Source organism: Aquarana catesbeiana, linkage group LG03 (assembly GCF_042186555.1).
Source record: "Aquarana catesbeiana isolate 2022-GZ linkage group LG03, ASM4218655v1, whole genome shotgun sequence".
NCBI classification, from domain to species: Eukaryota; Metazoa; Chordata; class Amphibia; order Anura; family Ranidae; genus Aquarana; species Aquarana catesbeiana.
In genome coordinates, this window is record NC_133326.1 from 21,770,048 (window position 1) to 21,786,639 (window position 16,592).

The window sequence follows — 16,592 nt, forward strand, 5'->3', positions numbered from 1 at the left end:
CCACCTACTCCTTGAAAAAAAATATTCTACAAAGAAAAAAAAAAAAATGTACAAATTTCATGTGGTCAAATTCCTCGTCTACCACCACGTAGGACTACTAAGGCTTACACAACGATCAACCAGTGAAAAGATTTAAATGCTAATATTTCAGTTTTTGGAAAATGCTCAGGGATTAAACTTTCCAATAGTTTTATAGGCATCTCAGGCATTCAATTTGCAAAATCTAGGCATTTAAAACTGAACTCCAGTGAGGATATAAAAGTGTCTGGTAGGTATACAATAAATTATGACTATAAAATCATGCATAATAACATAATACATATAAAATAGTAACATGAGAAGACTTTATTCCATAACATAATAGTATGATGGCATATTGGTATAGCAGCATGATAATACACAGTAATAGTAACATAAAAAAAAAAAACAGACTCATAACGTGTCTCCACAATAAAAAGCATAATTGAAATTGGTGGGATCTAAAAGAAACATAATGTTGGTTATAGTCTTTTGGTGTAAAAATAGAGGCATCTAATAGCTCTACGCGTTTCATGGCTAATTTGACACTCTTCAGGAGAAGATGCAGGATAGAGGGCTATAAAAATGTTGAAAGCAATTATTAAATTGGGTACGCATTTAAAAATACGTATAAATATTTTATATACTTACCCAATTTAATAATTACCTTCATCATTTTTAGAGACCTCTATCATGCATCTGCTCTTGAAGAGTATTATCATACTGCTATACCAATATTCCATCTTATCATTATGTACTATGTTATGGAATAAAATCTTCTCATATTACTATTTTATATGTATTATGTTATTATGCATGATTTATAGTCAGAATTTATAGTATACCTACCAGACACTTATGTCGTTGGGTCTCCTTGTCTGCATGTTTCACACAAAGTCCCAAACCCTGCTCCCATTTATTCCTTATATCAGGAATGGAGGCACATTTTTTTGGCCTCATATAGTCAAAAACCCTCTTTCTTTTTCTCCAGTGATGATATATTTTTCACACTTACATTGGGCCATACATATATGTAATACAACCCCAATTCTAAAAAAGTTAGGACACTATGTAGATCTACATACAGCGGGTAAAATAAGTATGGTACACATCATCATTTTTCTAGGTAAATATATTTTTAAAAAGTGCTATTGACATGAAAATTTTCACCACGTCTGTAACAACCCATGCAATCCATACATACAAAGACATCTTCATCATCTTCATTTCATCTTCAACATCCTGGTAGATGGCAGCAGATCTTTGCCAAGAATGTCTTGGTACATTTTTCTATTCATCCTTCCTTCAATGACATGAAGTTTGCCAGTACTGTATGGTGAAAAACAGCCCCACACCGTGATGTTCCCACCTCCAAACTTCACTGTAGGTATGGGGGTGTTTTTGGGGTGATGTGCCATGTGACCTCCAAACATGGTGTGTATTGTGGCATCCAAAGAGTTCAATTTTGGTCTCATCTGACCAGACTATATTCTCCCAGTATTTCACAGACTTGTCTAAATGTTGTGCAGCAAACTCTAAATGAGCTTCAACATGCTTTTTCTTCAGCAATGGAGTCTTGCGTGGTGAGCGTGCATACAGGACATGGTTTAAAAAAAGTATTATTTTTTTTAAACAATTGTACCTGCTAATTCCAGGTCTTTCTGAAGCTCTCCACAAATGGTTCTTGGCTCTCGGACAACTCTTCTGATAATTCTTTTCACTCCTCTGTCAGAAATTTTGCAAGGAGCACCTGGTCGTGGCCGGTTTATGGTGAAATTATGTCCTTTCCACTTCTGGATTATGGCCCCATCAGTGCTCACTGGAACATTCAGAAGTTTAGAAATCCTTCTGTAACCAATGCCATCATTATCAATAAGGTTACAAAGGTCTTGAGAGCGCTTTGCTTTTACCCATCATGAGATGTTTGTGTGACACCTCGGTAATGAGACATCTTTTTATAGGCCATCAGTTGAGACTGAACCAGCTGATATTAATTTACACTGACAAAGGGTGGGATTGCTTTCTGATTACAGCTGGTGTCTTGGCTTTCCATGCCTTTTTGCACCTCCCTTTCTTCATTTGTTCAATACTTTTTCCCTGTGACGTGGTGAAACTTATGTCAAAAGCACCTTTGGAAATATATTTTTTATACTTTTACTGACATATAATCACACACATAGGTTGGACTTGTGTCTTTTTTCGACCTCACCTACTATGCAACTATGTAATTTACCAAGAAAAATGGCGACGTGTTTAATACTTCTTTTACCCGCTGTAAAAACAGAATGCGATGACTTGCAAATCTCATAAACCCACATTTTATTCACAATAGAAAACATATCAAATGTTTAAACTGAGAAAATGTTTCATTTTAAAATAAAAAAACTTAATTGTAAAAATCGTTGGCAACAACACATCTCAAAAAAGCTGGGACAGGGCAACAAAAAGCTGGCAAAGTGAGCGGTGCCAACAAGGAAGAGCTGGAAGAATATTTTACAACTATTTGGGCTAATTGGCACCAGATCACTAACACGATTGGGCATAAAAAGAGCATCTTAGAGAGTCATGCCCTGTACACACGACCGGTTTTGCCGTCGGAATAAACTCTGAAGGTTTTTCCGACGGAATTCCGCTCAAGCTGTCTTGCATACATATGGTCACACCAAATTCCGACCGTCAAGAATGCGATGACGTACAAAACGTACAACGGGACAACACGTACGACGTCTCGTACTTGCTTCAGAGCATGCGCCATTTTTGTTACGTCAGAACAGCATACAGACGAGCGGTTTTCCCGATAGGAATTTGTTCTGTCGGAAAAATATAGAACATCTTCTCTATCCAAGTCCAATTTAACGTAAAAAGTCCGATGGGGCATACACACGGTCGGACTATACGATGAAAAGCTCCCATCGGACTTTTTCTGTCGGAAATTCTGACCGTGTGTACGGGGCATCAGAGTGTCTCAGAAGTAAAGATGGGCAAAGGTTCACCAATTGTCAAACAATTTCAGAGTAATGTTCCTCAACGTAAAATTGCAAAGACCTTAAATATATCATAATCTACAGTACATATCATCAAAAGATTAAGAGAATCTGAAGAAATCTCTATATGTAGTGTCCCAACTTTTTTGGAATTGGCATTGTACTTCCGCAATACTTACATTTTATATATACATTTGGAAGTATGTGTATGTGATACCGGAGAGGCCCCTGTGGAAGCTGTAAATCCCTTTAGCAGCCCGATCTACTACAGTGACAGTCACGATCCTCTGGGTGCCATAATGCATAGTAATTACAGTGGGTGGCCCACTCAGCATGGCTTTGCATTTTCTCAATTAATAAAAAGTGTTTTGTGATTGGCTAAGGGTGAGATTGTGATGTCAACACCCTTCCTCTCCACCTTGTCCAATTAGGGAATGATTTGCACTATTTAAGAAAAAATGCAAAGCGTTGCCTAAATGGGCGTTGTGGTGAGAGAGCAGACCCCGCAGGGGTAACCATGTAGAAGGCACAGGAGCGGGAAATTTGTGGCCATCACGCTAGTACAGAGTTTCTCAACCAGGGTGCGGTCTTGGTTCCCTGCTGGTGCCACGAGCACGGGACCAACTTTGCCTTAGATTAGATTAATGTCATGAATTACCATGGTGCGGGTCGGCCATAGATGGATCGAATCTCGGTTCAGCATTGATTGGCCGAGATTTGATCCATCCATGGGGCAGGCTGGTTGTCCTTCGATCGACTTCAGCACAACCAGCCTGTCAGATATTTCTCATGCAATCACTGCAGGCGCCTGCAGCTGCCGGCAGCAATCATTGTGTTTTGCTGGCAGGAAAGGTTCCGTGCCTGCAAAACCCAATAGCACTGCAGAAGGGATTCCCCCATCAACACAGACTATGTTGATGTGGGGATCGAGCAATTTTCTTACCTTCCACCCGTGGTAGAAGGAAAGAAAATCTATGGGCTGCCTTCGTCTAAAGACATATCTCTGCCGGTTTACCTATGCAGTGGTTGTAATGATAGGCAATGCTTAGTGGTCAAAATGTTCCCTTGTGTCTAACCACCATCTAAGCCTAGGGGTAAATTCAGATATAACAGATACTGGTATTGTTTTAAGATAATTTTGGAAAAAATATGGTGCCAATAAAAAAAAAAAACCCAGTTTCGGGAGGTAGATGGCACAGAGGCGAAAATGTAATTCTGATTTACGTTTTAGAGGAAAACCAGTCCTAGGCACACCTATCTGTCCACCAGTCTAACTTTAGAGCACCATTGCAGCTAAATGTAATAAATCTTAAAGAATTGGGTAATGAATATGGGAATTGTAAAGGTAGGGGAACTATATTTCCGTTTAAAAATACTATGAAACCATAAAAAGGTATATGTGACCAGCATATTCCTCTACAGATCTATATATACAGTACAATATGACGCGTTCACACGAAGGGAGACATGTTTTTATAAGTGGCACCCTATGTACCCAAGACTATCACAAAGGAAAACAGAAAAGAAAATCTCTTTCAAACGGATTATAAAAATAAACTAATAAAGGTGTGCCTGTTCACTGAATACGATAGGGTGTGTTCACTACCATGGTGCACAGCACAGAAGTACACATTGGTAAAATGGCGGTGGGCACCTAATGCAGAGGGCGATGCTGGAGCTGTGGTTCTACTTAGGGCTGTCTTTATTATTGATTGGACCCTGGGCAAACATTTTCTTGGACCCCTCCCTGAATCCACTTATCTTTTTGTAGGCAGCACAGAGTCAAGGGGCAGCTGCTTTAGGACCCACAATGACTAGGCCCGGGGCAGCTGCCCCTTTTGACCTTTGTTATATATGGCCCTGATTCTACACATGCAAAATAAACAGAAGATATATTATAATTACCCTTCAAGTATCAGATAACCACAATAGTGTAGTAGGGGCATGTTGGAGAGGTGTTGAGAACAGAGAGGGAGGATTGAGGTCAAGCACAGTGGTAGGGCTCATTCGCCAAAGCCTCCCTGCGGGCTTACTAGAAAACCGTGTTTTGCATTCAGGCCTATGAAGAACACAATACCCCTGGCAGGTTGGCATTGCATCTCCACCACTGTACCCAACTCTAAAACTTCTTTGCCCCCCAAAAACCTGGCCTGACAACACACCCCACATCCACACATTGCACCTTTATACCAGCTAGAAATGTTGCCGTTACATACTTCGCCACAACGTACTCTGCCACTGCTTCCCCTGTGTCAGGGCTAGGCTTAGCCCTTCCTTCTCTGAGCTGTCGGCTAATTGCCAGCTCCTATCTCTCCACAGTTACTCAGCTGTTGATGATATCCTGCTTGTCAGTCCTGCCTACTTAACCTGTCCAGTCCAGAAGATCTCTGCCTTCGCCTTGGTCACATCACAGAAACTCTCTCCTGTGATCCTGTTCAAGACTTGTTTTGCTGACATCCCTTCTGGCTCCAGATCCTGCTTGCTGTTCCACTACATTGATCCCTGACTTCTGGCTTGGTTGACTATCCGTTCCGGTTACTGAACTTTGGCTATGTTTTGACTACATTTGTTCTTTTTACTTTTATTATTAAACAAGTGTGATTTAACTGTATTTCTGTCTCTGCCTGATTTCATGGTTTCTGACACACTGTCCCTCTTCCTTTTCCCTCTGGTGACATTCCCTCCTTCCCAGTGCAAACTGTAGAGACCAGTCAGGTCTCCGGCCTCTTGGGTGCTTCGCACATTGGCGATGAGTAAAAAGTGCCGAGACAAACTTTGTCATAACCAAAGTGTATCAAATTTTACATTTCCATTTTCTAATCATTTTGGAAAAAAAAAGATAGAAGCTAACTGTCTGCTATGGAGAGCTCCACCAGTTGAGATCATTTCCCCCATTTTGTAATCCCAGGGGAAGGGAGAGGAGGTGCACACCAAAAGGTGGAGGGAGGCCCAACCACTAAACATGCCCACCACATCCATTACTACTAAACCCTTCCAATGTGGCAGCCATTTTCTTGAAGACCAACATCCAAATGTATTCTTTATTTCTTTTACTGAAGGTAAGCATCTGAAATGCAACACCGCTGTTTATCACTCCTCCATTCTGAACTGAAGAAACTTCTATATTATTATTAATATTGATTATTATTATTCCATCATAAAAACTAAAACTTGATTTTATTGCAAGCAATCTTTTAATACAATAAATATAGATGTTGAAATATTCTGAAATAAAGATGGCCATTTAAAGTGGGAGTAAACTTCCATGCATGATTTTTACCTACAGTATAGGCAAGCCTATAATAAGGCTTACCTATAGGCACTGCAAATATCTTCTAAACGTGCGCCGTTTAGGCGATATTTACTGTAGATGCAGCCAGTGACATCACCAGGGCATGCGCTCTGAAGAAAGGGCATACCCGTGCCGTTCCTTTAGACCCCTTTCACAATGGGGCGGTTCTCAGGCGTTTTAGCGCTAGAGATAGCCTCTAAATAGCGCCTGAAAACCACCTCCCATTCATTTCAGTGTGTCTTTGTACACTGGGCAGTGTGCTTGCGGGACGATAGGAAAAGTCCTACAAGAAGCATCTTTGGGGCGGTTTGGGACCGCCAAAACGCCCTGCCCATTGAAATGAATGGGCAGCACTTTCAAAGCGCCTAAAAAGCACTTCAGAAGCGCCGTAACCTGGGCAGTTTTAAACCCTTCTTTGGGGTTAAAAGTGCCCTGCTAGCGGCCAAAAAGCGCAGCTTAAACAGTGCTAAAATGCCGCTAAAATGAGCAGCGCTTTGGCGCCAATGCGTTCCCAGTGTGAAAGGGGTCTTAGAGTCCTGTGCCGTAAACGGCGGCTCTCACGCGCATGAGTGACGTCATCGCAGCTCCAGTCACTCACACAGCTGGAGTCAGCAAACCTGGAAGGAAGACCGGGAGAAGATGGAAGCACCTTCAGTGGTCACTGGAGGGCTTCGTTCTAAGGCAAGTTTCACATAATGTGCTAGTATGCGATGCATACTAGAATTGCCTTGCAAGTTAAAACATTTTTTTTTTTTAAATGCGGTTTACTACTGCTTTTTTATTTAAAGTGGTTCTAAAGCCTAAACAATTTTTATCTTAATGCATTTCTTGCATTAAGGTAAAAAATGTTTAGGCATCGCACCCCCTATACTTTACACTGGTCAAAGCTGTTGAACTTTTTATGATTCAAAAGCAATACCATGTTAAAAAGTACCAGGAATCAGATCAAAGATAGCATGTTTATTAGAACATCTGCTTTGTTTTAGTTGCCTTATGAAACCGTAAAAAGATAAATAGACCATTTGAAGGTGCTCCATAAATCATATTTGTAGGGGGGGCACAAAAAACCCACAAGACCAATAACAGTAGATGTTAGGAAATGGAGCTTACCTTAAGGCCTCATGCACACTGGTGCACACTGGGCTCTTAGCCCTGATACATGGGGATCTGACGTTTATCTGCAGGGCACAGGTGCACATCCAGCCTCATTGCCGGCAGCCAGTTAAACGCTATGAGAGGCTAACAGCTGCTGGGACAGGGCAGTACACCTTACGTCTAGGGCAGTATGCACCCAAGGACAAATGCCTGGAATGCAGACTGCTTAGGGTACCCATCCAGCCTCCCATCTGCTCCCCCTTAACCACCTCAATACTCAATACCGGGCACTTTCACCCCCTTCCTGCCCAAGCCATTTTTCAGTTTTCAGCGCTAGGGGGTGATCGAGGGGTTAATGCGTGTCCTAGGGAGGTGATTCTAACTTTGGGGGGAGGGGACTGATTGGGGGAGGCGACCGATCGGTGTCCCTATGTACAAGGGACACACCATCGGTCTCCTCTCCTCTGACAGGACGTGGATCTGTGTGTTTACATACACCAATCCACGGTCCTGCTCGGTTGCTGGGCAATCACGGGTGCCTGGCGGACATCGCGGCCGCCGGGCACGCACATCGGGTCCCCAGTGACGCGGCACGCGCCCCCTAGTGGCTTGGGAAGGCGATCACGTCATATGACAGTGGGCGGGCAGCTAGCGGTTAAGCTGCAAAGCCAGCGTCCTGAGTTCTACAAGGCAGCAATTACACCCCCTGTTGCATTTGGAGGGCACTACTGCCCGTTGAACATGACCTATTGAAGTAAATGGGGCTGCACTGCAACCACCATGCAATGCACATGGTTGCAGCATGGTAGTCCATCATTTAGGACAGTATTTCTCAACTGGGGTGCCAAGAGAAGTCCTTACGGGTGCCGTGGCAACAGTTTACCTTCTGGCTATGTATGGCTGGGATCTGCCAAGATGCCTGGACTGGCAGCTGGCTCAGCAAGCCGCTGAGAGCCTGAGCCAGTCGCTCCCACCTCCTCCACAGCCCAGTACTCCAGTGAGCACTGGAGGGGCAGAGCAGAAAGGCGGTGACAGTCATAGGCTCTCTGCTCACTGAAGGCTGAGAACCGAGTGATCAGTGGTCTGATCGCTCAGTTCTCATTCTTATGCCCTGTACACACGATCGGACATTCCGATCACAAAATCTGTCGGATTTTTTCCGATGGAATTTGGGCCAAACTTGTCTTGCATACACACGGTCGCACAAAGTTGTCGGAAAATCCGATCGTTCTGAATGCGGTGACGTAAAACACGCAAGTCGGGACTATAAATGGGACAGTAGCCAATAGCTTTCGTCTCTTGATTTATTCTGAGCATGCGTGGCACTTTGTGCGTCGGATTTGTGTACAAGCGATCGGATTTTGTTGTCGGAAAATATTATATCCTGCTCTCAAACTTTGCGTGTCGGAAATTCCGATGGAGCCCACACACGGTTGGCATTTCCGTCAACACAATCCGATCGCACATTTTCCGTCGGAAAGTCCAACCGTGTGTACAGGGCATTAGAGAGGGCGGGGAACTGATGCTGCATCCATCTAGGGGAGTATAAATGTTTCTGTTTTTTTTTTTACAAGCCCATACTTCTCTTAAGCACCCAAACCACCACATTTTACACACACACACACACACACTAATATATATACACACACACATCTATATATATATATCTATATATATATATATATAGATATATATATATATATACACATACATATATATACACACCCACATATACATATATATATATAAAATATATTTAAAAAATACACATATACATAACATACACACTATATTGTCAAAAGTATGCCTGCCTTTACACACACAAACTCTAATGGTATCCCAGTCTTGGTCCATAGGGTCCAATATTGAGTTGGCCCACCCTTTGCAGCTACAACATCTTCAACTGTTCTGCAAGGTTTAGGAGTGTATATAATACTATATACACTCCAGAAGTACATTTGTGAGGTCAGGCACTGATGTGGACGGGAAGGCCTGGCTCACAGTCTCCCCTCTTTAGAAAAGTCCTACATTATTAGTCCACAAATCAACCACAATAGTTCCCAATCACCCCCCAGACACCTTTTTTTTAATGTCTGTTCATTAACAGAAGTAGAAGAAGACAGTTACCTCCACAATGTCGGAGTTGGTTCTGCTCTCGTGTGGTTCGTTGTACTCGGTATACTTTAGAAGGACTTTGTCCATGTCGGTGCTCGCATACTGAAACAGTTTGTTAGAGCCATTGAAAATAATCAGTGCAATTTCACAGTCGCAGAGTACGCTCAACTCGTAGGCTTTTTTCATTAACCCAAATTTCCGCTTGGTGAACGTAACCTGTGTGGGGGGAAAAGAAAGTTTGATTATTCTCACGAAATATAGGCTTCTAATTGGGTGCAGTTTTTAATGTGGGGCAAACAATGACGACAGTTTTCCATAGTCAAAAATCTGTTTGTTTTCTATCTGCATGTTAGAAAAGTGATTTCTTTTTCTTCTTTTTTTTTTTTTTTTTTTTTTTTTATCTTTTTTATTGAATTTTCCATTAGCATACAAAATTGCCCACACAAGGGCCAAACATAGCCCACGCAGGGGCAAATCCTCTGCTGCTGCAACAGACCGCAACATAGTAAAGTGATTTCTGAATGATAACCACAGAGGAGGTCAGTGATACAAAAACACTACATGTACAAAACATAAATGCTTCTAGTGCCATACCCAGATACAGTTATGCCAGCTGAGCACCAATTGTAATGCAACATTGATCGTCACTCCTCCAATTTTAACCACTTCAGCCCCGGAAGGATTTACCCCCTTCCTGACCAGAGCACTTTTTGTGATTCGGCACTAACTGAAAATTGCGCGGTCGTGTGACGTTGTAATGAAATATGAGTGGTGTATCCGCGCAAAGGAACAGAAAATTTAAAAAGTGGAGAAAATGAAAAAAAAATGGAAACAATGGAAGAAATCGCATAAAGGACTGCTGCCTCCACAGATGTGATTTCCACCTAGGTGGAAAAAGCAGAAGATAATTGAAGGGTTAGTGTGTGGGTGTGGCGCTGTCCTAATTTATAGAAATACTTGGTAAATTGTGTGTAGCCAAATCCCATATGTACAGTCGCATAAACCAAAATTGCAAATAAAAAATTCAACGAAAATAAAACCAAACATAAAACAGCAAAGTGACCCCCTTTGGAGTGTGTAGGTGTAACGTTGTCCTAGTGGAGAAAAAAGTAGAGAAAAATGGAAAAAAATGGAAACAATGGAAGAAATCGCATAAAGGACTGCTGCCTCCACAGATGTGATTTCCACCAAGGAAATCACTTACCTTCTGTTTTTTCCACCTTGGTGGAAATCACATCTGTGGAGGCAGCAGTCCTTTATGCGATTTCTTCCATGGTTTCCATTTTCTCCACTAGGACAACGTTACACCTACACACTCCAAAGGGGGTCACTTTGCTGTTTTAGGTTTGGTTTTATTTTCGTTGAATTTTTTTATTTGCAATTTTGGTTTATGCGACTTTACATATGGGATTTGGCTACACACAATTTACCAAGTATTTCTATAAATTAGGACAGCGCCACACCCACACACTAACCCCTCACTTACTTCGTGTGACGTTGTACCCAAACAAAATTGACATCCTTTTTTCCCCACAAATAGAGCTTTCTTTTGGTATTTGATCACCTCTGTGATTTTTATTTTTTGCGCTATAAACAAAAAAAAGCGCCAATTTTGAAAAAAAAAAAAAAGCAATATTTTTTACTTTTGCTATAACAAATATCCCAAAAATATATAAAGAAACATTGTTTTCCTCAGTTTAGGCTGAAATGTATTCTTCTACAGATTTTTGGTAAAAAAAATAAATAAATGCAATAAGCGTATATTGATTGGTTTGCACAAAATTTATAGCGTCTACAAAATAGGGGATAGTTTTATGGCATTTTAATTATTAATTTTTTTTTATTAGTAATGGCGGCGATCTGCGATTTATATTGTGATTGCGACATTATGGTCGGACACATCGGACACTTTTGACACTATTTTGGGACCACTGACATTTATACACCCATCAGTGCTATAAAAATGCACTGATTACTGTGTAAATGACACTGGCAGGGAAGGGGTTAAACACTAGGGGGCGATCAAGGGGTTAAGTGGGTCCTAGGGAGTGATTCTAAGGCTACTTTCACACCGAGGCGCTTTACAGGCTCTACAGAGCTAAAAATAGCGCCTGTAAAGAGTCTCTCCTGTGTCTCCAGTGTGAAAGACGGAAGGCTTTCATACTGGAGCGGTGCACTTGCAGGATGGGGAAAAAAAAAGTCCTGCAAGCCGCATATTTGCAGCGCTATAGGGGCGGCGTATTCACTGCTCCTAAAGCGCCCCTTCCCATTGAAAACAATGGGGCAGTGCCGCAAACCAGCTGCAGCGGCGCTTTGCGGGCAGTTTTAACACTTTTTGGCAGCTAGCGGGGGTTAAAACTGTCCCGCTAGCGGCCCAATAGCACTGCTAAAACGACGCTAAATATAGCCCTGCTTTACCGCTGACGCCCACAACGCCCCAGTCTGAAAGTAGCCTGTGTGTGTGGGTGGGGGGGGGGGGGATGGGCTTCGACTCACATGACAGCGATCACTGTTCTTGATGACAGGGAGCAGTGATCTCTGTCATGTCACTAGGCAGAACGGTGAAATGCCTTGTTTACATAGGCACCTCCCCATTCTCCCTCTCCATGACACGATCGCGGGCACCCGGCGGACACTGAGTCTGCGGGACCCGTGGTCAACGTGGCGCGCCCGCAGTGCCACTTCTTAAAGGGGACGTACCTGTACGCCCTTTTGCCCACCCGTGCCATTCTGCTGACGTATATGGTCGTGCAGCGGTTAAACAGAACTGGCCTCATGCATTACATTTTATTTAAAAAAAATGCCCATTCCTATCACAGTAGAATTTTCCTTCCTTTAGGGAATGTAATGCATTAGGTCACTGGTGTAAAAGTGGAGCTAAACTCTCTCTCAATCATAATTAACCATTTTTTATTCCTTAAAGAGGAACTGCAGTCTGTTCACATAATTTGTAATAAAAACATCCTTGCCATTCTGAAGCTTCCCTCCAACCACTTTGCATATTATTTTATATATACTGGGATTCTGTACTTGCCAAATACGCTGCAGAAATCTCCCCCCACTGAGTCTGGCTGCAGCCATTTTAACTGTGGGCAGCTGAAGCTGCTGCCTGTTCACTTCCTGGATTTACACAGACACGCAGAGGCACACCTCCAGCTCTGCAGCTCTCACTGGCCCTCTTATGACCCATTCCCCCTCCCTTCCTGGCAAACTCTCACGAGAAAAAGAGAAAGAGAGAGAGAGAGAGAGAGAGAGCTGTGCATGATGTCATAAGCCTAGGCCAATGACCAGACAAGAAACAAGGAAATGGACTGTATAAGGTATTTACTGGCATAAAAAAAATGTTTTACTATCCAAAGGTTAAACAACTACAAGGTCAGAAGGATTTAATAGATGGAAAGTTGAAAAAATTACTGAAGGTCCGATTTAAGCTGCTGGCATTAGTAAATAGATAAGAAGGTATATTATAGTTACTTGTTTTAGACTTTTTTTTTTACATTTCTTCAATTGCTTCCTGGTTTCTGGCCTAGACCAAAATGATGTCACACATCCCAGGTGTCCTCATGAACATCTTTTTTTCTTTTCATCTGGAGGAGGGCAGAAGGGGCTTTCTTAGCCAAGTCACATCCTCCTGCATACATTCCTGAGCTAAGGGCAGATGGATTCCAAAAACAAAAATTCACTTTAATGGGACGGCTGGTGATGTGGCAGTGACACAAAGTGAGGGACGTGGCGGCAGCAGGTGAGTGGACGCCGCTAACAGGCACTGCCATGATGGATCTGAAATGACAGGTGCTCTTTAAAAGGGGGGTTCCGGCCGCGTTTTTTTTTTTTTTTTTTTTTAAAGTCAGCAGCTACAAACACTGTAGCTGCTGATTTTAAATAAGGACACTTACCTGTCCAGAGAGCCCACGATGTCGGCCCCCCCGAGGCCGATCCGTCCATTGGATCGGCTGCCGGCGCCTCCATCTTAAAGCGGAGTTCCACAGAAAAATGGAACTTGCGCTTTTCGGAACCCTCCCCCCCTCCGGTGTCACATTTGGCACCTTTCAGGGGGGAGGGGGGGTGCAGATATCTGTCTAAGACAGGTATTTGCACCCACTTCCGGCATAGACTCCCATGGGAGTCTATGCCTCTTCCCGTCCCCACCGCGCTGTCTGCTGGGAATCACACAGCTCCCAGGAGAGAGCGGGGACCACTAGGGACGCGCAGCGTGACTCGCGCATGCGCAGTAGGGAACCGGGAAGTGAAGCTGCAACGCTCCACTTCCTGAGTCCCTCGCCTAGGATGGCGGCGGCAGCTGCCGAGAACCGAGCGGGTTCTCGGCGTCCCCTGCCGACATCGCTGGACCCTGGGACAGGTGAGTGGCCATGTATTAAAAGTCAGCAGCTGCAGTATTTGTAGCTGTTGGCCTTTAATATTTTTTTTTGGTGGTGTGGGTGAACCCCCCCGCTTTAACGAAGGGAAACAGGCAGTGGAGCCTTGCAGCTTCACTGCCTGTTTCCTACTGCGCATGCGCGATTCGCGTGGCGCTTTGTGAATGGCCCCGTTGTTTTCTGGGACACAAACGTCCCAGAAGGCAACTGGGCCGCTCACCGAAGAGGAGGAAGCGCCGCGGAATAGGCAGATTAGGAAGACTGCCTAGCAACAGGGGTTTCAGGTAAGTTAAAAAAAAAATGTTTCAAATGTTTTATATTTTTAATTTTTTAAAGAATATTAATGCAATTTTTTTATTTTAGGGTTGCCCTCTGCTTTAAATGTAAGGACTTGTTCTTACTGGTAGTTAGAATCTTTAAGATTTGCAAACAAAATTAAAGGGTTCCTATTTAGAATATAAGCTGTCAGGTTAGTAAAACAGCGATATCCGAACCGATTCAATCACACAGTTTGTAGTGTACATAGATGGGATACAGGAATATTCCTGAACTTTGTTTTATCTCATGGTTACTGTGAAATTATGTGAATGCATCAATGCAGTGCATGTTATCTCAGCTTGCAGAGCTTGGGTTCACTGAACGAGTTTACCAAAAAAGTAAATATGTAAATATTGCAGCATATACAGGCTCATGCTATATAACTAAGCTCCATTTCATGCTAAATAAACTAAATTATTAATGTATCTTAAAATTAAAAAATAGATTTTTACTCCAAAAGCATTTTATTAAAATAAATTTGATAAAAAAAAAAAAAAAAAAAAACAGATTCAAATAAATAAAAAAAAAGACTTTTTTTTGGATTTAAAAAAAAAAAAATCATTGCTTTTTATCCACCCTGATTAAAAATTAATCAAATGGTGTTTTCAGTTTGCGGTGCTCAGATACAGTTTAGTTTTTAGCTTTAAGACTTGTATTTAGTTGTCAAAAACTAGAACGATTCAGATCAGATCGAACATCACTTCACCCAGACGTAGTTTTATAGTTGGCAAGGTTGAATACAGACATTAGTGCATCCAGTTCACACTGTGTGGGTGTATGAGTGAGTGTGTCTTTATGTTTCTACCAATTAGTTGACTGATCAGTTCCGTCTGACCAGTCAATATCCAGATAATTGAAGTCCCCGATGATAATTACATTGCCCTGCCTGGCCATCGCTTCCATCTGTGAAATGAGTTTTCATTTTAAAGGCATTCCAAACCTTCCTACCGGCACCTCTGGATTTTCACCTTCATAAGATGTGCATTGATCACGTGGTGCCCGGTACACACAGCCTATAGTAGAGTAAATTAAAATCTTCACTTTCCGGTGTCAGAAGTTTAACCCCTTCGCACCCAAGTGCCAAATCTAAATGCCTAATGCTGGCCATACACTATACGAAAATTCGGTCATTTAGACAGTTCGTTCGTTTTTCGGCCAGTTAATGGGCACAAAATCGATAATCGGTTGGGACGTTTTTGTGCCGAAAAAAAACCGAAGGACAAGTTTGGAAATTTTCTGCCGAGCGAACGATAAATTGAAAGGTTAATGTGTAATGTTATTTGATACATGTGGTACTCTGTAACTTGTTGGTCCATGTGGGCCGGGTTCTTGACATAAATAAACAGTTAAAAAAAAAAAAAAAAAAAGAAAGGTTATTGTGTTTCCCGTCTGAACCGTCTGCACTATGTAAAAAAAAAAAAAAAAAAAAAAAAAAAAAACGAACAAACAATGTATTAATTTATGTCCACTGAACGATTTATCGGTCATTACATGATGGCACTATCGTTTGCGCTCACGGCCAAATGTTAGTTTTTCGAAAATGGGTTCGGCCGATTTTTCATATAGTGTATGGCCAGCATAAGCCCAATTTTGCGATTTTGACATGTGTTCGTAAAAACCGTATATATCATCACAACTACTTTGTGCATCCAGGTGGATTATACCACAGGGGTTTTTTTTTTTCAGGACAAATTGGGCTTTCATTTGGTGGTAAATATTAATGGATATCTCCTGATTTGTTTTTATTATCAAAAGGAAAACTGGCCCAAAGCCCTGGTTCACATTGGTGCGATTCTACAGGTCAAATCGCATGTCAAAAATCGGCGGCAATTGCTATTTATCCTATGCATTAAGGTGAAAAAACACCTGGCAGTGACCGGCCCCCCCCCCCCCCCGTTTTACTTACCTGAACCAAGAACTTGACCCACGGGGACGCGCTGTCTTTCTGCCCGGGGTTCTCGGCTCTTGATTGGATAGATTGATAGCAGCGCAGCCATTGGCTACCGCTGCTGTCAATCATATCCAATGACGCGAGCGCCAGGGGGTGGGGCTGAGTCCTGCATTCGGCCTCTATGGACGCCGAATGCTGGACTCGGAAGCGCACCCGCAAGGTAACCCCCTCGGGGAAGTGCTTCTCCCAGGGTGTTATCAGATGTGGGGAGGAGCCACGAGAGCCGCCTGGGGACCCCAGAAGAAGAGGTTCGGGGCCACTCTGTGCACAACGAGCTGTGCAGTAGAGGTAAGTATGATGTTTGTTATTTTTTTACCTTTACAATCACTTTAACTGTATATTTCTTGCTACTGGAGGAAACAACAAAGCCACTCCAGGTGAGTGACACCAAACTGTAAGCAATTGGATAGAACTCCTTATGGGGGGTGCAAGCCCCCGCTTGC

General features: G+C 42.6%; 1 protein-coding gene across 7 annotated transcripts in view; it reads right to left on the reverse strand.

The window, feature by feature from the left end:
• Window positions 1-16,592, reverse strand: part of MEF2A (myocyte enhancer factor 2A) — a 271,262-nt gene that overhangs the window by 112,980 nt on the left and 141,690 nt on the right. For all 7 annotated transcript variants that reach the window (XM_073618380.1, XM_073618383.1, XM_073618384.1 and 4 more), the window contains exon 3: window positions 9,517-9,720. In XM_073618380.1, coding sequence (XP_073474481.1) covers window positions 9,517-9,720 — 204 coding nt within the window. The remainder of the gene's footprint in view (window positions 1-9,516; window positions 9,721-16,592) is intronic.